The 24,268-nt window shown below is 32.8% G+C and overlaps 2 protein-coding genes across 4 annotated transcripts in view; both read right to left on the reverse strand.

Moving 5' to 3' along the window:
* LOC140445079 (sodium-coupled neutral amino acid transporter 9 homolog) overlaps positions 1-1,698 on the reverse strand; it is a 79,940-nt gene extending 78,242 nt beyond the window's left edge. For 2 of the 3 annotated variants that reach the window (XM_072536879.1, XM_072536877.1), the window contains exon 1: positions 1,463-1,697. In XM_072536879.1, the coding sequence (XP_072392980.1) occupies positions 1,463-1,493 (31 nt within the window). In that variant the 5' untranslated portion in view covers positions 1,494-1,697. Of the gene's footprint in view, positions 1-1,462 lie in introns of all 3 variants that reach the window. The other variant, XM_072536880.1, reaches the window with a different exon arrangement.
* Positions 1,699-5,511: 3,813 nt separating this feature from the next.
* On the reverse strand, positions 5,512-23,208 carry LOC140446212 (brachyurin-like). Its single transcript, XM_072538751.1, has 4 exons — positions 23,051-23,208; positions 15,935-16,089; positions 10,609-10,835; positions 5,512-5,961 (listed from the first exon to the last, which is right to left on the reverse strand). Exons 1-4 carry the CDS (start codon positions 23,096-23,098, stop codon positions 5,603-5,605), a joined length of 789 nt encoding a protein of 262 aa, XP_072394852.1. The 5' UTR covers positions 23,099-23,208; the 3' UTR covers positions 5,512-5,602.
* Positions 23,209-24,268: the final 1,060 nt, after the last annotated feature.

Below are 24,268 nucleotides of genomic sequence, written 5' to 3' on the forward strand. Positions count from 1 at the left end.
CAATAGTGTACCACTTTCATTGCTCTATGTAGCAATGGAAACACAAGGAATAAATAAAAAAAATATCAAAGCAGTACAACAGCTTTACAAAAATATGACGGTAAACATTAAAACTGGAAACAAAATTAACTAGAGAAATTCCTATTAGTAAGGGGCTAAAGCAAGGATGCTGGATAGCACCTACACTCTTCAAAATATATCTGAATGAGGCGCTCTGTAAAGAAAAAAATGCTGCAATATGGGCATTCTAATCGAAGACGAGAGATTGTCACGATACACTTTGCTGACGACCAAGTCATTCTAGCTGAAGACGAGAGTGATATAGACTATACGCTTAGATAATAGAAGGAGCAGTACACAAAGTGGGGCCTTACATTAATATACAAAAAAACCGAGTATTTAGTTACATTAGAAAACCACAAAGCCTACAAATTGAAATGGGAACTATAAAATCAACTGAAACCTTCAAATACTTGAGAGTCCAAATAACATCAAAAGAAGGGAGTAACGAAGAAATACATTCTAGGATTGGCCAAGCAAGATCAACCAGTAGACAGCTACACGGACTATTGTGAAATAATAAAATAACAAAAGAAAATAAAAGAAGAATTTATAAAACAATAATAGAAAATATTGGGTTGTACATCGCTGAACTTTGGGTAATCAATCAAAGAAACAAACCAAAAATGAAGGCCATGGAAATGGAATATTGGAGACGATGTTGCCGGCACACTAGACTTGATAGGGTGAGGAACGCAGAAATTAGGAGAGAAATGAAAATTGACTTAGACATAATAGATACTATGGAAGCTAAATGACTAACCTGGTATGGACAGGTGCAGAAAATGCCTGAAAATAGATGGACAAAAAAGATAAAAAATGAACTCCGCTCACTAGAAGAAAACTAGGTAGACCAAGACGGCCATGAATAGAAGATGTTGAGGATACAATGACCGCCAGAGATTTAAAAACTGAAGATTGCTTCGACAGAAAACGCTGGAAATTAGGATGCAAGAAACGACGCCAGTTGTAGAAGATTCGCCTTGAATATCAGATATTAATAGATTTGTAAAGCCACAAAGACTAAACTGGCTTGGCTACTTAGAAATAATGCCTGATCATCGAGCTATAAAAGTATCCCAAGGAAGTAGGATAAGAGGAGAGCCCCGTAAGGGTGGATAGACGATGTAGAGAAAGATCTTAAAACCATGAACATCAGGCAGTGGCGAAGGAAAGTATCCGACAAAGCAGAACGAAAAGGCGTAGTTAAGCAGCCCAAGATCCACAAAGGGTTGTAGCGAAGATTGTTAGAAGAAGAAGATGATGATGATAATGGTGATTTATGTAATTTTTTGGACAAATTTTATTGTTTTATTATAAACGAACATTTTTAACAAAGATAAGGTCACTGATTTAAATCCAATTATCTTTTTATATCCAACTTTTTTTACAGAATTCTTACCTCTCATTGTCACTGACGAATAAAAAATCATTCACAATTTTAATAATCACCAATTATCACAATATCTACAAGACAAATTTACCGCACACAGTTGCAATTTCAGTTTGATTGCACTTTCTATGAAACATACTGTACTATTCTCGTTGAGCGGTTTTAGGAAACTTGATATCGTAACTTAGCGTCACTCAATTTAAACCGGCTAGTAAGCGATATCATCCTATTTATTCGTTGTATTAAAGTTTTTATGTGCATTTTTAATCAATAATCATTTTGTGTTTGCATTTGTAATGTTTATATTTATTGTCTTGCTCTTGGAGCCTAAAAGATAAGACATGGGAATCTTTACAGTTTTGGAATTTGCACTTTTTAAAATTATCAAGGTTCGTTCATTTGACGTAAACAGACTTTTATCGTGTAAATATAGTTGTGACACATGGAAATGCACTGTGACATTAAAATTTTCGAAAGAGATAATTTGAAGAATGACCTAAAAAATAATTTATTTAGTACTAGCGGACCCGACAGACTTCGTTCTGTCAAACAGATTTGGAATGTGGCAGTTTATTTCTTTAATTCTCCTGAACAGAACCGTCACCATGATGATAGGGCGGCATGTGAGGGTCAGCTCGGTGACCTAAGTATCTTCGCTTCCACGAACTTTGGCCAACCTTTTGGACCCACTAAAAGCCCCGACTGGGATGTCTACCAGAGGGCTCCAAACTAAGAGGGCAACTTAAGGTTCAAACCTGATTGAAAAATAATCTAAAGGGCTAGTGGAAACCTAAAGGTGACAAATATTTATAAAGTGGGTGTTTTTTATTGTAGTGCTTTATGATATACACTGTTTTTTGTTTGATTACCTGGTGAAAACATAAACAAATCTGATGGTTTTACAACACGGGAATAGGCAACATACAATTGACCATGTGAGAAACATGGGTTTTCTAGATAAATACCACAAACACCTAATGATTGCCCCTGGGACTTATTTATGGTCATAGCAAAAGCAAGCCGTACTGAAAACTGTAGTCGTTTAAATTGAAATGCTACATCAGTAGGAATTATTGGGATGCGTGGTATCAAAACGTCTTCTCCTTTATACTTTCCTTTCAGTATAGTTGCTTCTATCACGTTGTTCATTAATTTTTTTATCGCTAACAATGTGCAGTTGCAAAGACGCGGTTGGTTAATATTTCTCAACATTATAACTACCGATCCAACCTTTAATTAAAGACTGTGAGGTGGCAATCCTGGTAAATCCAGCGAGTTTAAAAACTCAGGTGGATAGTTCACGACATCATCTTGGTTAGTAGCCGAATCAACTGATTTATATATCCTCGATTTGCCTGTAATTTGTTCTTAAATTTTGAAATTTAATTCATTTAGATCTATGTTTTTTTGCAGCCAATATAGCCCGTTCGCTAATCCAATCATGGTTTCTGTAATTTTGAGTAACATCTGGAAACACCTTTTGAAGAAGTTCATCTATTGATCGAGTTAATTTGATCGAGTTAAAAACTTTGAGGAAAGTTAATGCCCAGTCAAGGTGTCTATAGAGAATTTGCCATTACCAATGTCAATGAGTTGTTTAGAAAATATGTCTCGAGATTAGTCATTTTGCAACTCGACACGCATATTCTTGCTTAAGTGCAAGACCTTGACATGTTTCCACAAATTGGAGGACTTTAAACATGCATTGAGTTCATCAGCTGGCGTTGATATCGTGAAATCACTGGCAATGTTTGACGAAAATCTCCTGCTAATAAAATTATTGCACCAACAAATGGGTTAGGATTGCTCTGTAGATTTTGTAAGGTTCTATCAAGAAAATACACAGCAGAACGAGTACAATGTCCCAGTAGTTCAAGTTTTGACACAACGGGAAAAGTCTTATTATTTCTGGTAAGCTTAATGGAAAAATTTGTCAAATAACCACTGGTGTAACTTACACTATAGTCCATCCAAGGATGATATATTTCGAAAATCCGTCGATGCGAGAGAAGTTATACATTAACAACTGGAACAATAGCTCCTACCCATGGTTATATCGACCTGGAATTGCAGCTGGAGTTAGGCAGAAAATCATCGTGTGCTGGTAACTGATATCATGGATGATGTTATTGTTGATCTAGACTCTAGATTTAAAATCAAATTTTCTTAAAATTGAAGATGAAGAAGTCGTGTTGATGGTATATTAGCAGCCTGATCCGAGATGATAACATCTGTTGTTAAGAAACCAAAATGATTTTACTAGTCTTATCTGTTCCATACTATTAATGTGTCCAAACCAGTTTAATTTTTTTCTTTTGATTTTAGATTCTATCTGTTCCTTTTTTTGACACCAGTTATTTTTCTTATTTGTTTCATTTCCGCTGCGTTCAGCGCGCTGTCCATTTTGGTGTTATTGACCCATGTCTCACTTGCATACAACAGTATTGATATTATTACTGCATTATACATCTTAAGCTTAACTTCTCTTTCTATTTCTTGTTTTCCAAAAATCGTGTTGTTCAATGCATAGTAAATTTTATTTGCTTTCTTCACATCGTTTGATATCTCCTGATCGATTGTTCCGTCTTCTGATATCACTACTCCTAAATATTCAAAAGTTGATACTGTCTCAATTTCGTTTTTCTGACAGTAAAGTACACAGAGAGTAAAGACAATACGGACTCAGACTAAATATCACAAAAACCAAATGGATGTTAGTAAGCAAAACCCAACAACCACCACAGAAACTGATATTAAACAATGAAAGAATTGAACACGTGGATTCGTACATCTACTTGGGAACAACAGTTAACTCAAATTGGGATCAAGCGAAGGAAATACGTATAAGAGTGGAAAAGGCAAGAGCATCGTTTACTAGCATGAAGCAAATTTTCACCTCTAAAAGCCTCACCCTACCTCTCAAAATTCGACTTCTGAAATGTTATGTATTCCCGGTTTTGTTATATGGAATGGAGGCGTGGGCAATGACCGCAACATTGATGAAAAAAGTAGAGGCCTTCGAAATGTGGGCTTACCGACGTATATTACGTATATCCTAAACTGAGCACGTGACCAACCAAGAGGTACTACGCCGGATAGGTAAAGAGAGAGATGTAGGAATAAGTATAAAGAAAAGAAAGTTGGAATACTTGGGTCACGTTATGAGACATAATAGATATAGAGTACTACAGCTGATCGTTCGAGGGAAAATAGACAGCAGAAGGGGTCCAGGGAGGAGAAGACACTCGTGGCTCCAAAACTTGCGGCAATGGTTCGGATTGTCATCTGCTGAACTATTCAGATCTGCCGTAAACAAAGTCAGAATAGCCATGTTGATTGCCAACGTTCGGAACGGACAAGGCACATGAAGAAGAAGAAGAAGACAGTAAAGTGGAAAATGGTTTCGCTCATTAACTTTCTTTTGTTTAACTTTCATACTTTTTGTTTTCTTGATGTTTGTTTCTATTTTTTGTTTTTCTAAATCTCTCACTCATATATTTATGAATTCTTGAATTTTTTCTCTAGTGTCTGCAATAAGTATAATGTCATCTGCATATAGAAGTCCGTCAAGTCCTACCGGTATTAAGTTCAAATATCCCACCGTAGTTTGCAGATGATTTGTGGCGCTTTTAGTATTTTTCAGAATTTCATCCATTACTAGGATGAATAGTACTGGGCTGAGGCTGACACCTTGCTTTATTTCCTTTTTAATACCGAATTCGTTTGAAATTGTACCGTTAATTTGTAATATGCCAGTAACTTTGTCATAAGTGCTTTTAATTACATATTATTTTCCTCAGGACGTTTCGTTTTTCTAGGGTTTTCCATACCTTCCTTCTATCTATTGTATCAAATGCAGCGTTTAAATCTATAAATGTGAGATATAAATCTTCCCCTTTTTTCGTTCATCTTTTCTATTATGTTTCTCAAAATAAATATATTATCTGTTGTTTCTTGTCCAATTTTTCCTCTATTGCTACGCGTAGTCTTTTTTGTATTATTCTTGATAGATTCTTATTAAAAGCTAAAAGAAATAGTGTCATAGAAAAATTCGGAAAATTGCATAAAAATTTATTCCAAAGAAACTAAACTTTATAAAATACTTTATTTAAATAAAATAAATTATTTTTAATTAGCTCAATAATATTTTTATATATTTGCATTAGACTTTATCCATTCACTGTATTTGGGCACATTTGTAAATATATTAGGTTTTCCCATTACACAACTTTCATATGCTGTGAAACTAGCAATTCCAAAAAGTGTTTTATTTTTACCATCATTTACTAATGGATCGCCCCAATCTCCATCACATAATTGTAATGGGCCATCCCAAGAGTTGGTCGTACTGCAGCAGATATTTGTATCTTTAACTAAGGTTCCAAAGCGCCCACATTCACTATCTGTATTGTTTAATACCACTAACCATTCAGCCAATGGTACAGTTGCCATAGAGTCTGGATAACCATAGTATGTAAGACCCCAACCGGATACAACAACCAGTTCACCTAGAATAAAAAAAATTAAGGCAAAGTTGATTATGAATTTTAGAAAGATTGGGTTTATATTACACTAATTAACATCGACCATAACAGTAACATAGTAGCAACCCGCCATAACAACAAAAAATCCAAAATAAGTGCAGAATCGAAGAATATGCTGAAACAACGAAAAGAGCTCCTGTCACTAAACAAAAGAAATACCACAGAATACAAAGAACTTAATCGAGCTATACGAAAACAGATAAAAGACGATATTAAAAAACATCAACAAGAACATGTAGAAAGAGTGATAGAGAAAAATCAAAGTCTGAAATATACCAAACCGAAATTAGGAAAGAAAAATATTATAACTATGAAAAATCAACAAGGCCAACTAGAAACAAGCAAAGCTCAGATATCAAACATAGTTGAAAACTTCTATACTGAGTTATACCGCTCAAGAAACGATCCCCCCGACTCTTCAAAGCAAAATCTGAAAAGACAAATAACAAACCTAAATTCTGAAGTAATGCCCGAAATAAGCGAAGTAGAAATAGAAAATGCAATTAAAGAATTGAAAAGAAATAAAGCACCGGGTAGTGATGGAATTCTGGCAGAAATGTTGAAAGAAGGAGGAGAAGAAGTCATCAGGTACCTAAAAATACTTTTTAATAAATGCCTATTTGAAGGAAACATACCAAGGGAATGGAATACTGCTAACACAATATTAATACACAAAAAAGGGGACAATACAGATCTGAAAAATTATCGTCCAATATCACTACTATCACAACTTTATAAAACATTCACAAAAATAATTACAAATAGATTGACAACAAAGTTCGATGTATATCAACCAGTAGAGCAAGCCGGATTTAGAAAAGGGTTCAGTACATGTGACCATCTTCACACACTAAAGGTCCTAATAGAAAAAGTTAACGAATACAATTTACCAATCTGTTTAGCATTTATAGACTACGAGAAAGCTTTTGACAGCATAGAATTATGGGCTATTGAGGAAGCACTGGTCAACAGCAGAATAGATTCTAGATATAGGATATTAATACATAATATATACCAACACGCTGAAATGGTAGTCACGATGGATAACGGAATGAAAACGAGGCCAATAAAAATCAACCGAGGAGTAAGACAGGGAGACACCATATCTCCAAAACTATTTACTGCCGCACTTGAAGACATCTTTAAATCACTAAATTGGGAAACGAAGGGACTGTCGATAAACGGAAAGTATTTAAACCATCTAAGATATGCAGATGACGTAGTACTAATAGCCGACAGCTGGAAAGAACTGAAGACGATGATCAATGAGCTTCATACGGAATCCATAAAAAAAGGACTGAAAATGAATCTGAGTAAAACTAAGCTAATGTCGAATAAAGATGATCAACCGACGATAACCATCCAAGGAACAAAAGTGGAACATGTAGAAGAATACATATATCTGGGTCAGAATATCAAGGTAAACTAAGAAAACCAAACTACCGAAATAAGCAGACGAGTAAGAATGGGATGGGCCGCATTTGGAAAACTCTCATACATACTAAAAGACAAAAAGATACCCCAAAACCTTCGAACCAAAGTGTTCGATTCTTGTATCCTTCCCGTTCTCACTTACGGAGCTCAAACCTGGACATTCACAAAAAAGAACATGGACAAGATTCGAAAAAAAAAGAAAAAAAAAATAAAAATTAACATCGAAGCGTACCGCCTCACTACACAGACTTTCCCGCACATATCCGGGTGTGTGTATACACTTCTTTAAATTATTTTATTCAAACACCAACAGTATTACAATGCTTGTTTACAAGTTTTCTTAATACCCAATATTTTCATTAATTCTTGCCATAATTTTGATTTAAAATCTTTTCCTTGATCAGAATGTTACTATCAAGGAACACCATGTCATTACATGACGCGTTATGAATGCCTCTACTACTGTTATCGTTTCTTGATTAGGTAGAGGTGCCAATATCTATATGAAAGACTTCAAGACCCGAGAACTATCCACATAATTGCTCAAACCCACATGTTGGCTACGATATGTTGACGATACATTCTTCATTTGGGATAGTGATGCTCTGGTGTCTTTTCAAACTCATCTGAATGGTACACATCGTAGTATCCAGTTCACGATGAAAGTGGAAACTGATTCATCCCTTCCGCTTCTCGACGTTGTCATAAAAAAAACCAATCCCAAGGTTTTCATCACTTTCTTTATTGAAAACCCACCTATACCAATCGTTACTTGCATGCCAACTCTCATCATTCACCTTCACAAATGAATTGAGTCATCAATACCCTTATCTCCAGATCAATACTGCTTTGCGATGATGCAAGTAGACCCGCTGAGCTCTCTAGTTTAAATCGAGCTCTCATCCAAAACGGTTACCGCAAAAATCACATCACTAGGAGTATCCAGAGACATCAATCTCCCACTCAATCTCAACCAAAAGACTCAGACCCTCATCATACGAAAGCTTTTCTTCCTTACATCAAAAATGTCACTGACAAAATCGACAAAATTCTTAAATTAAGAGGAATAAAGACCCCCAACAAAAACTTTCATCTCTTTATCCGATCAATTAAAGACAGCATTCCAAATGAACAACTCGCAGTTTATGAAATTCTTTGTGCAGACCACCCCCGATCTTATATAGGCCAAACAAATCGTAGAATCCAAGGTCAGAGCAGAAATTGAATTGCAAAGCTCGAGAGACTGAGACCTCGAAAGCCTTGAAGAAGACATCAAAGAGGATGGTCGAAAGCTCGGCGCCGTGATATTCGATGCGGTTTAACGCGGAAGCCTGTTTTAGATTAATATTACTTCTTTTAATAGTCTTAATCTTAGCTTAAGGTTATCTATATATATATATATATATATATATATATATATATATATATATATATATATATATATATTGTTATGATATGTAAAATCGAGAAAAATATTGGTTTGTTTAAAAATATTTCAAAGTTCAAAAACATTAAAATAATTCAGATAAGTAGGATAATATCCAACAAACATTTCGAAGAAGGAAAGTTATTAAATTCTTGGATTACCTGTACTAAACAAAATGTAAGCTTTGCATAAATTATTTCTTTGTTATACTTGAGTGACCCGCATAATTTTAAGTGAAATCCAAAGACAATTGAACCACATTAATGCAGTGATTAGAGACAAATAGAAGAGATTTTAGAAAGAGGTTTTTGTTAGTTTTAAGAATTATAGAAAATATTATTTGTAAATAAGTTTTAGGAAATTTTATAATTATAGGTAAAAATTTGTTTGTTATCGAAATGAAAAAATGGGGGAATTGTGACGAGTTTTGATTGGCGGAGATTGAAAAAGGTGGGATAAGTATGTAGGAAAAAGTTTAGCGAGATTGAGGAGAGAGAAAAGATAATCAGTTGGTTTTCCAAGTCTGTAAGACGAACAGTGATTGTTCTCTGACGGTTCCCGAGATGTAGCAAGCAGTAGTGTTGAATGTTAGTGAGTTTTTGTGGAGTTAGTGTATCTGACAGTAGCTAAAGCAGCAAAATATTGTAAGTCATATTTTTCTACTTATATTCCAAGAGTCACTGTTCAGGTCAACGAGAGATTCAGTTTATCGTAAAGAGAAGATATTCCAAGAGTCATTTTTCACTCGGGCCAACGAGAGATTCAGTTTATCGAGAGGAGAAAGGCTATCATAATTTGAATGATTTGTGCTTTTGAAGGAGATCATTAAGGACGATATACTTGCAACAATCTGTTGTACGATTGCTGATTACATAGGGAGCGGTTGAGAGGAGATAATATAGTCTACAAGGAACAAGGATTTGGACCACTCATAATCAGAGAGAGATATTTTTGTTTTCTGCAGTTTTTTCTTTTATTGATAACACAATTTTTACACTTAATTTAGAAAGGATATAAATATTTTGATTAGGAGAGTTAGAATAGTTTGTGATTTTGAGATTTCAATTAATATTGTTTGTACCATTAATTTTGATTGTTCACGTACGTAGAACAAATTTTGAGAATCATTATATGAGATTTGTTTATTGAAAACTTTTGAGTGTGAATTATTTCATTATTTTTATTTCAATATATAGTGTTAGATCATATGTGTTTTTTTTTTATTCCGGTATTCTTTGGACCTTACCTTTCACATGTAATAGCATAGATATTGAAGCACGAATTTAACCCTGAGATAAAAGAATTAAAAATTGTGATAGAGTCATAATCATATCATTTAAATAATTTTAATTAATCAAAAAAATTAATTAGCTAATTATTGCTTGGCGCACCAAGACTTTAAATATCACAATAATATATATATATATATATATATATATATATATATATATATATATATATATATATATATATATATATATATATATATATATATATAGATATATATATATATATATATATATATATATATATATATATATTATATTCTACTACATATGAATGATATATATTATATAATCATATAATGATTTAGGATTAAGAATACGTAATGTGAAATGTGCTGAAAAGTCTCCATGTATCTCAAAATCTACAGGAAATAAATAATCTAACGGATGACCTCTTGGAAAATGGTTCTTATATACAGTTAATTTACCAAAACCACGAATTATATTTGATAAAAAAATATTTACCTAATTCTTCCTTTACTTGATCCTCTGTAGCAATGGAAATTACTTGTATATACTCATTACTTTCAACCGAACTTGGCAGCTTTATTAAAGCAATATCATTTTCTAGAGTTTCGTCGACAAAATTTTCATGTATTATAAAATTAGATTGGTCGGTATCAAACGAAACTTGCATTTCTTCCTTTACAGTTACGTCATCTGCTCCAAGTACCACTCGTACAGAGGTCGAACTGAAAAAAAAAGATAAATATTATTTAAAGGTATTTTAGATATGAAAGTCTTAGATTAGATTTAAATTACAGTAGTTTCTCTATTTTTCGGTTTTTTAAGCATATATGCTCATCCGGTAGGGATATATGGGGTGATTAACACCGAGACACAAGCCCCCAATATTTTGCCATAGTGCTCCTCTGAACGAAGATGTAGGTGTTTGTCCTTACACCTTTGTCCTGATGGCTTTGTTTCACGCACCAGTAATAGGTCGCTGGTTTTTTCCCTTGGGGAACAAGGTTTTTTCTTAGGGAAATAGGTTCACTTTATATATATATTTCTTTGAAGGACCACCTAGAAAACTGGGAAAAATGAAGATTCGAAAAGAACGTTTGAACAAATATGTATATTTAAACAAATACAATGTATTTTAAACGCCGATAACTTGCATATGATACACACTTGTCGGTGATACAATATTGACACGAACTTATTAATATACCGACTGGTTTAAAACACTAATATGCCGCTAGGGCGAGTAGAGCCTGACGCTCCTTCAGTGCTGGAATTTTAACTGATACTGATGTCCACTCTCGCCCCTCAATCACAAACATTCCGAAATCTCCCCCCTGACCCCTCGACGTATTAAAAGATATGTTTATTTTTCAAATACCTTTAACTTTCAAATCATTGATAAAAACTACCTGAATAAGGGTATTTGTCTCAACTTGCGGAATTTTGGAATGCGTCAGAGGGTAATTTGGAAAATACTAATCCTTTCATTGTTACGATTCTATGAAGGTTTTAGAAACTTGTGTAGAAAGTTATTTAAATGCAAGATAACGGCGCTTTACAGATTATTAGTTAGTACAAAGAAATTTTATATATCTAAACTAATATACAGTATGATACAAAAATAAACTAAATAATATGATACAAAAATAGACTAAAAATATTAAGTATTGTTGTTACGCAACACTCCTCCATAGGTCTATTCGATACATTAGCGTATTCTAGTCTAAGTAACAGATCTATTTAGATTTTATACTATCAAGTTGATCTTTTTGTTTTCTAGCAAGGAATCTAACCATCAATCCACTAGATTATTAACAGTGAAGTGAATGCAATTCGACCGCCTGGCCCCTTTGTCTATCAGACCTATTATACAGCAGATTATCGCTGTAAATTTGATTTTATTAGAAAAATATGTAAGTGATTTTCCAAGACATAGGACACATCAGCTCAATAAATAAACGTATGATTTTTGCCATTTTTTACGTTTCTCATGAGATCAATAAAATTTATCACTTCCATTGACCGATCAATATGGAATTTCTATTGTTACAGCTTAATCTTTAAAATCTATAACAATAAATTTCGATTTTGAGATGTGGCAATCAATATAGGGCATTTGAAATATGCCTAAAACGCATAATTTGAACTTTTACATTCTAAACAATCGCAGCTCACGGGAAATGCCCCCACTAAGACGGTATTGGATGGAACAACAAGCAGAAGTTGTGCAGTTTCAAAAAATGTACTTATATAATTGAAAAAAAGCAGTTTTAAATGTTTTAGATCGTTTTTGTGAAAGTTTAAATTCAGCATTTTTAGGCATATTTCAAATGCCTCACATTTGTTGCCAAAACCCAAAACTCAAATTTCTTACTATCGATTTTAAAGATTAGGCTCTATCAATAAAAATTCCATAGTGGCCAGACAATTAAAGTGACAAGTTTTATTGATCTCATGAATATCATAAAAAATGGCAAAAATCTCGTTACGTTTATTTATTTGCCACCTATATAAAAACTGACCTCATTTTCGGTAAAAAACAAAAATAACATACGAAAGCTGCACTCTTCATTTTTAAAAATCATTTTGATTTTTGTCCATAGTACTGTTACGATAAATAATGACTCATCTATACTGAAAACATCTTTTTCTTACAAGTATTTTTTAGCAGGTAATACCCAAACGGGTCCTCTCTTATATCTGAGATTGGAATTCTCCAGAGAAGAGTCGAATAAATTCGTTGCCGACCAAAGATCAAAGAAACTTCAAGATAAACAAAATGAGGTATAAAACCGGTTTTCTTCCATGGTGTTCGAGACAATTTAAGGGTCAGCACAGGTCAACATCCATGGGCTTCCAAGGGATTCCCGAACAACGTCTGTTTGATATATAGCGGAACTTTCATTGTGTGAGGTAGTCTGAAAAAATAATCGAGTCGAGTTTTTGAAATGTAACGCGCGTATTGTCGGGATAAATAAATTGTAATAAATGTTGTAAATAAATTATATAATTATAGTGTGAAATAAATTAGTATGATATAAAGAAGAACTTTTAAGTTGCTTTAAAAAGAACGACAAAGTCTGGCTCTATAATCTCAAAAAGCGAAAAGGTTGTTCTCCCAAATTGCAGCAGTTTTGGGAAAGTACATACCTCATTATGGAGAAGATCAACGATGTCATCTACCGAATAAGCAAGATTCCGAGGGGAAAGCCGATGATAGTACACTATAAGCGGCTGGCGTCTTTCGAAGGTGACCACGACGTAGATGAAGAAGTGGAAGTAAACCAAGTCCAAGATATGTCTGACCTCACGTTTGAGGAATTCATAGGGGACTATGGAGGCACCGGTAAAGCGAGATATGGTGTTACCACTGAAGAAAAGCAAGATCTACTCGCGCTTCCCGATGACTACTCACTGGCCCTTACCATCCCGGCCAGTATCAAAGACGCACCAGGGTTGGCATCCGTCTTTCGAAGGAAGTTCGGTCGAGTTGCAGAACTTCAATGCCAAGTGCCAGCTCCCGGGAAAGCCTTGAAACTCCAAGATGCATCACGTACCTTTTTTATCTGATAACAAAAGACACTGCTCGTGACCAACCTACCTACCGAGATGTATGGGAGGCCTTACTTCAATTGAGAGAGCACGTACTAGAGTCCGACGTGCAAAAGTTAGCCATGCCAAAGTTAGAGTGCCGCCAATTAGATTGGAGGCTTATCCGAAGTATGGTGGAGGAGATCTTTAAAGGCACCGCAGTCTAGGTGTTGGTCTGTTGCAATCCGCATAGTTACCAGTGCAGAGAGAAAACCGTACCTTGTCATTTTTATACAACTGGAAGTTGTAAAAGAGGGTCCAGTTGCCGATACCAGCATACCGTTCCAGTTCCAGTTTCGACAAGGTTGCAGGAGGAACCATCTTTTAAAAGGGGGGCAATGTTACGATAAATAATGACTCATCTGTAAACTGTAAACATATTTTTCTAACAAGTATTTTTTAGCAGGTAATACCCAAACGAGTCCCCTCTTATACCTGCCATTGGAACTCTCTAGAGAAGGGTCGAATAAATTCGTTGGCGACCAAAAATCAAAGAAGCTTCGAGATAAACAAAATGAGGTATAAAACCGGTCTTCTTCCATGGTGTTCGAGACAATTTAAGGGTCAGCACAGGTCAACATCCGTGGGCTTCCAAGGGATTCCCGAACAACGGCTGTTTGATATATATATATATATATATATATATATATATATATATATATATATATATATATATATAGCGGAACTTTTATTGTGTGAGGTAGTCTGAAATTATAATCGAGTCGAGTTTTTAAAATGTAACGTGCGTATTGTCGGGATAAATAAATTGTAATAAATGTTGTAAATAAATTATATAATTATAGTGTGAAATAAATTAGTATGATATTGTACAAATAAAGACTTTAATAAACTAAGTGTTAGAATATTTTATAATCAATAAAGTTAATAAATTAGACGAATAAACTTAGTTCAGTACACTCTGACCAAAAAATATCGAATTTTTACCGTCAAGCTGATACAAATTTTCTTTAAAATTGATTTCGCGCGCGTAACTGACATTCAAAATCGCCGGTCGCTTCAAGGGTTGTTTCTGAGAGAACGGTTCATCCTATACAAAAAGTGCTAATAAACATTTGAATTCAAAATTATCTCAGCTACAATTTTATTTGAAACATTTGTCTGAAAACAAACTTTTTTGCATATTTTTTAATTCTTACCATTTTTGGGTATCAAAATTGACATTCTCAGCAAAATTAAGCTTGTTCGTATGATTTTTAGAGGTTCAGTGGCATTTTCGTCTCTGACTACTGGAGTATTCGTGGAGTATTTGATTATTTAAACTTTTACAATACTTTTTTATTCTACTGTATACATAATATAAAATATTGTATACGTACTGCCGGGAGATTTTTTTTTCGAGCAGTTTATTTAAGCTAGTGCTGTACGCCGCTCTTGATTGAGCAATCAACAGCTGGCGATGGCCGACAACCCTGTGCGTTTATTCTCCATACCATAAGAAAAGCATTGTCCCATCTTAAGCCGGCATTACACAGCTCGTTTAAAGACGTTCTTCTCTGGTTCATGTCGGCAAAGAGGAACAGAAATGTATAGAGTGAACAGAAGAGAGACCACGGTTGGCACCCTATGTTAGTGTGAAATATTTACTTTTGGTAACTAGCCCAATGAAGTGTGTCCCGTCGGAATCAGGGTTTAGGTTAGTTTTGTCCACCAGTGTTGCCGTTTAAAATTTTAGTAAGTTGGGTAATTTATACAATGATAAAAATTTCAACACAAATTCGTTAGATCACTTCACAGTAAAATTACCAAAACACTGACCATATCTGTCACTAGTCATGTTGGAAGGTTTGATGGAGTAAGTACCTGCTATAAATCAGCTACCAAATTCTTTTGAACCGTGTTAATTTACCGACAAACACCGAGACTGGAAGCGCTGGCCATAAAAAGACAGTTTTGCTCTATCCCTTAATATCGTAAACCACAAATATTGTAGGTAAAAACGATATTCCAAGTTAGGTTGGTTCACGTTTTTATATTTTCTCTTTTTTTATTGTGTGTTTTCTATTTTTCTTCGCCCATGAAGAACGCCACTCGTTCTGTCAGATTGCACCTTTAGCTGCGCTGTAGTCTTGGTGTGAATTTCACTATAGATATAAAATATTTTACTTTGAGTAGGACCAGATTAGAAAATCTTCGATAACAATAATATTTTCTTCATAATAATAATTATTTATCTTAACAAGTATAGGCTAGAAATTAACAATAAATTACTCACTTCTTGAGACATCTAGCTGCCGTTAAAACATAATCATTTGAAATAAGGGCTCCCGAACATCTGGTTGTATTTGTTGATCCAACGACATCTAGGAAAACCATATAAGGCAAACTGTGTGGATATATTAGTGTGCCACCTATCAATCCTTGTACTCCCTAAAATTATTTGCACATTCATACTAATACAAATAATACATAAGACATCTCTTGAATTAAATTTAAATTAGTGAATGCTATATACTTTTTCTATAAAATGTTAACATTATCTAAAAGTCAAAATTCAATGCTAGATCAGTGATTGCCAATATGGTGAATAACACTTTTTTAATATGCTGAAACACTTTGATAATTTTTGAAATAACCACTGAAATAATTATTCATAAGAAATGTAACTAATTATTCATTCAAATTCAAATTCAAATTTGGATAAGTATTTTTAAATTAACTGCGCTACATCACAACCATTATGGCCGTAAGCTTTCATCCTAAAAATCATTATTCTTTCCTATTCGTTATATATATATATATATATATATATATATATATATATATATATATAATATATATATATATATATATATATATATATATATATATATATATATATATATATATATATATATATATATATATATTGAAATTGTAAAGATACCTAAAGGTAGGTATACAGTGTGTCCGTAAAGTATGGAATAAATTCGATATTTCCTAAATGAAAAGCCTTTTTAAAAAAATCTAAAACACATCGATTTTTAAATTTAATGTTCTATATATTACAATAAAATTTCATTATACACGAAGATACACATTGCAGTGATGTAATGTGTATTTTAGGTCATCTTTAGATTGACAAAAAATTAGCTGGTTCCAAAAAAGTATAATACTTGTGGCGTACAAAACCGAATCTATATAAAAAAAAATTACAAAATGTACCAAATATAAATCAGACGTACACCCGGAAAGAAAAGTACTATACGGTGACAGTCTGGGAATGGCTCGCGGCTAGACAAAACAGTGGAGATGGTCGTGCGGTCCACAAAACAAAAAAATCCGAAGTTATATCAGGGGCGCCAGGTAAATTGGCCCACAGCCTTCCCTACGTTACTATTCAATAAACCACCAACTTACCAATAGGTTTACTACTAAAATACTAAGTAACAGTATACAACCTGAATAAATAAAAAAAAATAAATGAAATTGTCAGATTAGAATTTAGTCAATTTTAATAAATAGATTCCCAAGATAGTTGAAAATAAACACATATTACAATATTATTTAACTTTACCATAGGCTTAATAAAAAAATAATATAAAAATGCGGCTTCTACTTGCCTAACAAAAATTCATAAGTTATTTCTATTTAACAGAACAAAATGAAAGGTAAGACGTATAAAAGTACCGGACGCTAAGGGGTGTGCGGTTCAATACCAACCAAAAAAAAAATAATTACCGCAAATAGGACACCACGTGAGCTCAAGTGCGTGCGCAGAAAATAATATAAAAAAATAAATCTCAAATATATCGTCCCCCCTTAGACGCAGTTTACAAAATTAAAATAGGTATGTGTAAATATTTAATTAATAAAATAAACCGCAAATAATCTTTAAAAAAAAACTGTAAAGTATTTGTAAATATGAAAATAAAAACTAACAGCAACTAATCTTTAAAAAAACTATTGTATTCCGTAAACAAATTAGACGGTGCTTAAATCTTCCGTTGAAAATTAATTATCGATCCATCCCTCGAATTTTCATATACTTCACCGCGTGGAATTCCAGTTACAGTTCAGCGTGTCTTCAATCCAAAATCCCATACGATTGCCGCTGTACATAGACTTGTGTGACAATGTTGAAAAGTTAAAAATTACAGCCAGACGGAAAAATACGAAGAAGAAGAAGCAGAAAAAAAACAAACAAACCAACCCTGAAGCAAGAAAACATTAATTACCATCTGTGTCTAAAATAATTATTTGGAAATAAATATATTGATTTTAACACTTTGTTTATCTGCCTTTTGGCGATAATGGAGCAATACAAAAAAAAACTTGTCTCCGAACTTGAATGTATGAAAACTGATAAAAATGTGAATAGCTTTTTAGAGATGGGATAAAAAAATAACTACAACTTTTTAATTAATTAAAAACGAAATGTTCTAACACTCACCCTTCTTAGTCAGATTAGGGGTTTGAAATATCCCAAATTGGACCGAAGCGTAGTCGGCTATTTGGACTCGTGATTAAGGCTAATTTCTTGATCTAAATACGACTCCCGGTATTCACGTGTACTGTAGATCCGCTTTTTTTTAGCGAAATTGTGGATATTCCAAAAAAAACCCTTCCACGAAGGCAGCAAATCCCCTTGAATATCCACACGGTTCGGTCTAGTCCAGATCCCACATGGAACAGCAGCAAAAGCAAAAAACAAAATGCCGTTTTTAATCTAGCCCAACCTTTCAGTAACACCGTCAAACCTAGAATCACTTTCTTTCCGTCGTCTTTCCGAACACTTGACAACTTGACACACGGAGGTCACCGAATAATACCGAGATTCAAAAATTTCAATTTTATGATCCCAATTCTTCCAAGATAACTCTAGAAAGAACGATCTAAATTAGTTTCTTCACAAAAAAGAGGACGTGTTCCCTTAACTTCAGTACAATTTGCCAGACATTACCCCTATTTGAAAATTACTAATTTTATTTTCGCCACCTTGCTTATAATATATTATAGGCAACCGCTCTTACACGTCCTGAATTATTTAAATTTTGATAAAATAAAGGTGGGACTTTCTACTTTAAATTTGGAACGTAACATACTAGGGGTCTAACGGATATAATTTGAAAGATATGCGCGTAGGAAATTAATTTTTATTGATTTATAATATTAATCAATTATAAATAAATTATAAATAAATTATAAATAAATTATAATAAATAACTTGAAAGTTATCCAGTAATTAATACATGACTTAATATTAAATGTTCGAATTGTAGCCCTTGTTGTATTTGACAGTAACCCCGTTGCACAAATTCTTGTAGAACCTTGTTTATGAATCTTAATTAATCTATTATAAATCTTAAAGATGGGAGTTGATTTAAAAAACCTTTTCAGGTTGACAAAAAATTTGAAAGACCCTGATGTAAAATTAAAATATAAAGAAAACAAAAAGAAGTATACTGATAAAATTCAAGAAGCAAAGAAGCATTGTTTCCAGAATACTTTTCACAACAAAAATAACCATCAAAAGCAAAAATTTATTTGGAAAACAGTTAATATCAAGACTGGAAAAAAAGGACAGTATAAAAACATAGAAAAATCGAACACTTAGGAAGTTTCATAAACGATAAAAAAGAGATGGCAAATGCTTTCGGCGTATTCTTTTCATCATTTTCAAAAAATGCATTAAATGCCAAATATGGAAATTCACAATTTAAAAACTATGCGATCTTAAATGTTGGCCAAACATTCTTCTTCTATCCTATTGACTATAGCGATGTTGCCGAAGCTGTTTCATCCTTAAAAAATGTAAATTCAGTGGGTATTGATTGCATTTCCACAAAGCTAGTTAAACATATGAGCGTGTACATTATTCAACCGTTAACTGATTTAATAAATAAATCTGTAGAGATGGGTATTTTTCCCACTGATTTGAAAATTGGTATCGTTTCCCCAATTATAACCAAATTATAGACCAATTACCGTACCAACTGTCTTGTGTAAGGTTATTGAAAAATGCATTCATAAAAGGATGTTGTCATTTCTTAGTAAATATAACATAATAAGTTCATATCAAAATGGGTTTCTTCCAGGTCAATCAACCGAGAGTGCATCAACAACATTTTTTAAATTCATTTATAGTTCATTAGATCAAAAGAAATTTGTTGGAACCCTCTTTTTTGATTTAACTAAAGCTTTTGACTCTATAAATTTAAATGTAGCAATTTGTAAACCAAACGGACTTGGATTTCGAGGTAATTTTTTAAAATGGTTACAATCCTATCTAGAATATCGACAGATGTACAGTACACAGATTCTAAATATGCCGGTGGGAGATGGCTTCTATGCGTTGTATTATAGTTGGTGTATGAGAGAAAAAGTTTTCGAAGTAATGAAATAACAAATTTTATATTATTATTTTTATATCATTATTCTCATACCTCGTTATTTCATTATCTCTCATACATCGACTATAATACAGCGCATAGAAGCCATCTCCCACCGGCATATTTAAAATCTGTGCACTGTATGTCAAGTGGGTCATTATCAATCAGATTTGTATGACGTTGATCTTAGCGTTCCACAAGGATCAATACTGGGTCCTTTGTTATTTCTCTGTTATATCAATGATATGCCTAAATATATGAGTACGGAAAATATTTTTTTGTATGCTGATTACACGAGGTTGGTGGCATCTGCAGAAAATGCTGAGGAAATGAGGTTAAAACTCAATACCTTAGCCCATGAGTTTACGTCTTGGTGCGAAAAAAACTCCTTAATCGTAAATTCGAGTAAAACAGTATGTATGCAATTTTATATAAAAATTCCAATAAAGGAAAATTTCTCTGTCAAAGTCGACAATGATTTTATCACTTTATCTGACACTACAAAGTTTTTAGGACTACATCTAAACAGTAATACGAGCTGGGAGGTAGATATTAATCATGTATGTTCGAAAACATTCGAACATTCGAAACATTCGATAATTCTGGATACTATGCTCTTTTGCAACTCAAATACTTATTTACAACGGAACAGATACTTAATGTTTATTACGCTATCATCTATTCACATTTGTCATATAATATTGTTCTATGGGGCAGTGCAACAAATGTCTCGAAAGTTTTTATAGCCCAAAAGCGCATAATTCGCTTGATTTTTAATTTACCATATAGACATACGTGTAGAGAGCATTTTAGAAAATATCAAATACTCACTGTTCCCTCAATTTTTATATACAGAAGTATTCTGTATACAAAAGCTAATATCAATAGATTGAAATCAAATTCAGATGTACACAATTATCGTACCAGAAAAAAAGATTTCTTTAGGACTCCTAAACATTACACTTCTATGTTTGAAAAAAACCCTGATTATAGCGGCGTAAGGTTTTTTAATCAGCTCCCATCCAAGTTAAAAAGTGAAGCAGATGATGATAGGGCATTTAAGAATAAATTGAAGACTTATCTCATCGAGTCATGTTTTTATAGTGTCTCGGAATTTATGTCTTAGATATGTTGTATGTTGTTTCTATATTTATGTGTATGTTTATATTGTATAGGTAGTTTTTAACGTTTCCTTTTACTTTGACATGTCCTATATTATGTATGTAAATAATCTGCAATGATGAATAAAGTTTTATTTTTTATTTTTATTTTATGCTTTCTTGAGAAATATTGTTTATTTCTTATGAATTCTTGTTTTTAAGTCTCCAATATTTGCAGGTTTCGTTTTATAAACAACATTCTTTAAATGACTCCACATAAAATAATCCAAAGGTCTGGCGACCTCGCTGGCCATTCAATATGTCCACGTCTTCCAATCCACTTGTTCGGAAAAATTTCGTTTAGGTACCTTCGAACATCTAAAGCATAATGCGGAGGCGCACCATCCTGTTGAAACCATAAACTTTTATCAAAAACTTCAAGATTAATTGTACTGGGGAATAAATACCCACAAAAACTGAAGGTATGTTGGCCCGTTTAAATTACCTTCGAAATAGTAGACTCCAATGATTTTTTATTTCTTACAATGCCAGCCCATACGTTTACCTTTTGCGGGTATTATGTATGATGTTCCCGCATCCAGTTGGAGTTTTCTTTTGCCCAGTATCTACAATTCTGACGGTTAACCTCGCCATTTAATTTGAATGTAACCTTATCAGAAAAAATAATATTTTGAACCAAAAGAGTGTTTCGGAGGCTGTTATCCATCATTATTTCGAAAAAATTGTATTCTTTTATCTGGATCATCCTCGTTTAATTCCTGTACAACTGTGCATTTTACTTACTTTACTTACTTTTACGTACTTTGTGTACCGTTGTTTTGCAAACATCGAGATCACTACTAACCTTACGAACAGAAGTGTGCGCATCTTCTTCAAAAGTAGAACATCTCAAGTTGTAACATAATTTACAGAGGAACGACCTGATTTGCGTGCATTTTCAACCGTACCAGTTTCTCGAAATTTCTTTTCAATCTTACTTACTCTTGACTGCGTGATGGGTATTTCTGGATATTTATCATTAAATAAATTACACACTTCCATCTGAGTTCGCGATTTGTCTCCATACAAAAGCATCATGAGTATTTCAATTCTTTGCTTTACACTCAAATTCATTTCTACTTAAAATGATTAAGCAATAATACAGAACATTCACGAATTATTACAATTATTGTACTATTTAATTCCTATTGAACGTTACTAAAAATAATTACAGTTTACCAAAAACTAGAAGTAGGCTACTTTGTTGCAATTGATAATAAATAATTTGTTTTCTAAGCGCATATCTTTCAAATTATATTCATTAAACCCGAGTATTATACTTTTTTGAAATCAGCTTATTTTTATCGATCTAAAAATGTCCTAAAATAGAGGGTGTTACATTTAAAAAAGAGCCGATGACGTCATCACTGTAATGTGTATCACCATGTATAATGAAATTTTATTGTAAAATGTAGAATATTAAATTTAAAAATCGATGTGTTTTAGATTTTTTTAAAAAGGCTTTTCATTTAGGAAATATCGAATTTATTCCATACTTTACGGACACACGGTATAAGTTTGGTTGTGTGTAGAATAAATGTATTTGAAATTTGAATCGTTCATGACAGTAAATAAGAATGACAGAAAAAGTGCAAATTAGTATTTTTATTACAGATAATTTGATTTTAAGATTTTAACTTACTTTTGAGGCAATCAAGTTGCCTCAGAGGACTATCCAGATTTAACAATTGTAATTTTAACTTAAAATAGTATAAAATATTGGAAAAAATATAATTCAGGGTGTATCATTAAAAAAAAATTTAATACTTGTTTTTGTAAACCTATCAGAAATGGAAATATTTAGAGATCTTACTTTTTGTACACACCTAATAATATAGATTTATTAAAGACAAAACTTACCAAAGCGGTCAAGGTAACCAAAAATAATATTAACACATAAATCTTCATTTTTGGTCTCTTCTAATTTTGTAATTAAGAACTATACATTTTTCATACAAAATACGTTTTATAAAAGGTTTTAGGATAACTATCTAATCAACAGTAGATATGCAAATTTAGATACTTTGTAATAGATAGGTCTAAAATCTAATATATTATTTTATTAATTATATGATAACGTAACAATAGAAATAAGTATGTTAGTCATAATAAAATCAAAAAATATAGATTAACCGCTCCATCTAACTCTTGAAGATACCTAAGATTCCTATCTTGATTCGTAAGAGCCTCTGGTCATTGTTTACACAAGAATAGAATAGAATAGAATTTATTTAATCAATATACAAAAATAGTTTTGTTTTTGACAAGTCAAAGGAATAGTGACAATACATATTTTTACATAAAATTTTTGCAAATTTAAACATTACAAACATTTTTTTTTGCATAGACTTTCTTCATTTAGCCAGTCTCGAAAGGTTATAATATATTCCTTAAGAAAGTATTTACACATAAGTACAGATTATTTCTCTCAGACAAATGCACAGCGATATCCCTAAAACGAAATAGACGAATAATGAATAGAAGAACACGTCGAAGAAAATGCAAGGACACTCGCTTTTCGTCTAGGGGTCCGTCAAGACATTTATTTTAACAGACAAACAATACTGGACCACGGATAAGGATATTGTTACATATAGGATAAACAAAGGGTACAAGTCTAACCCTATACACGCTCATGAAAGTTTTCATGAACGAGTATCAGATTTATAAAGCTATGCATGTGTCTGACAAAAATTCTATAATTAAATTATAATTTGTTACAGAACCTATGGCTAACAAGGACAGTATATTATATGGAGCGTATGTATTGCATTTAGTTAATTTTGTATACAGGGAGTTTGAATGCTGAATAAATTTAGGACATTCAAAGAAGATGTGATCGAGGTCACCTAGCTTACCGCAATGTTTGCAACTATCATCATCGATAACTTTTATTTTAAATAAATGGCATGGGTAGCATGCATGTCCAAAGCGTATTCGATTTATAGTAATAATATATTTACGAGGAGTTTTGAAATTCTGAAACCAGGTTGTTTGAGGTTTGACCATTACAAACATGTATATATTTAATATTAACAATTAAAACAAACGACAAACACACTTAATGGAATTATAAAA

The sequence above is a fragment of the Diabrotica undecimpunctata genome, chromosome 7 (assembly GCF_040954645.1).
Source record: "Diabrotica undecimpunctata isolate CICGRU chromosome 7, icDiaUnde3, whole genome shotgun sequence".
Taxonomy (NCBI): Eukaryota; Metazoa; Arthropoda; class Insecta; order Coleoptera; family Chrysomelidae; genus Diabrotica; species Diabrotica undecimpunctata.

Coding starts and splice junctions, on each gene's coding strand:
- LOC140446212 (XM_072538751.1), bottom strand. CDS start 23,098: ATGAAGATTTATGTGTTAATATTATTTTTGGTTACCTTGACCGCTTTG. Junction 16,090..23,050: donor TGGTTACCTTGACCGCTTTG/GTAAGTTTTGTC, acceptor AAATAATTTTAG/GGAGTACAAGGATTGATAGG. Junction 5,962..10,608: donor TCAAGTAAAGGAAGAATTAG/GTAAATATTTTT, acceptor TTTTTATTCTAG/GTGAACTGGTTGTTGTATCC.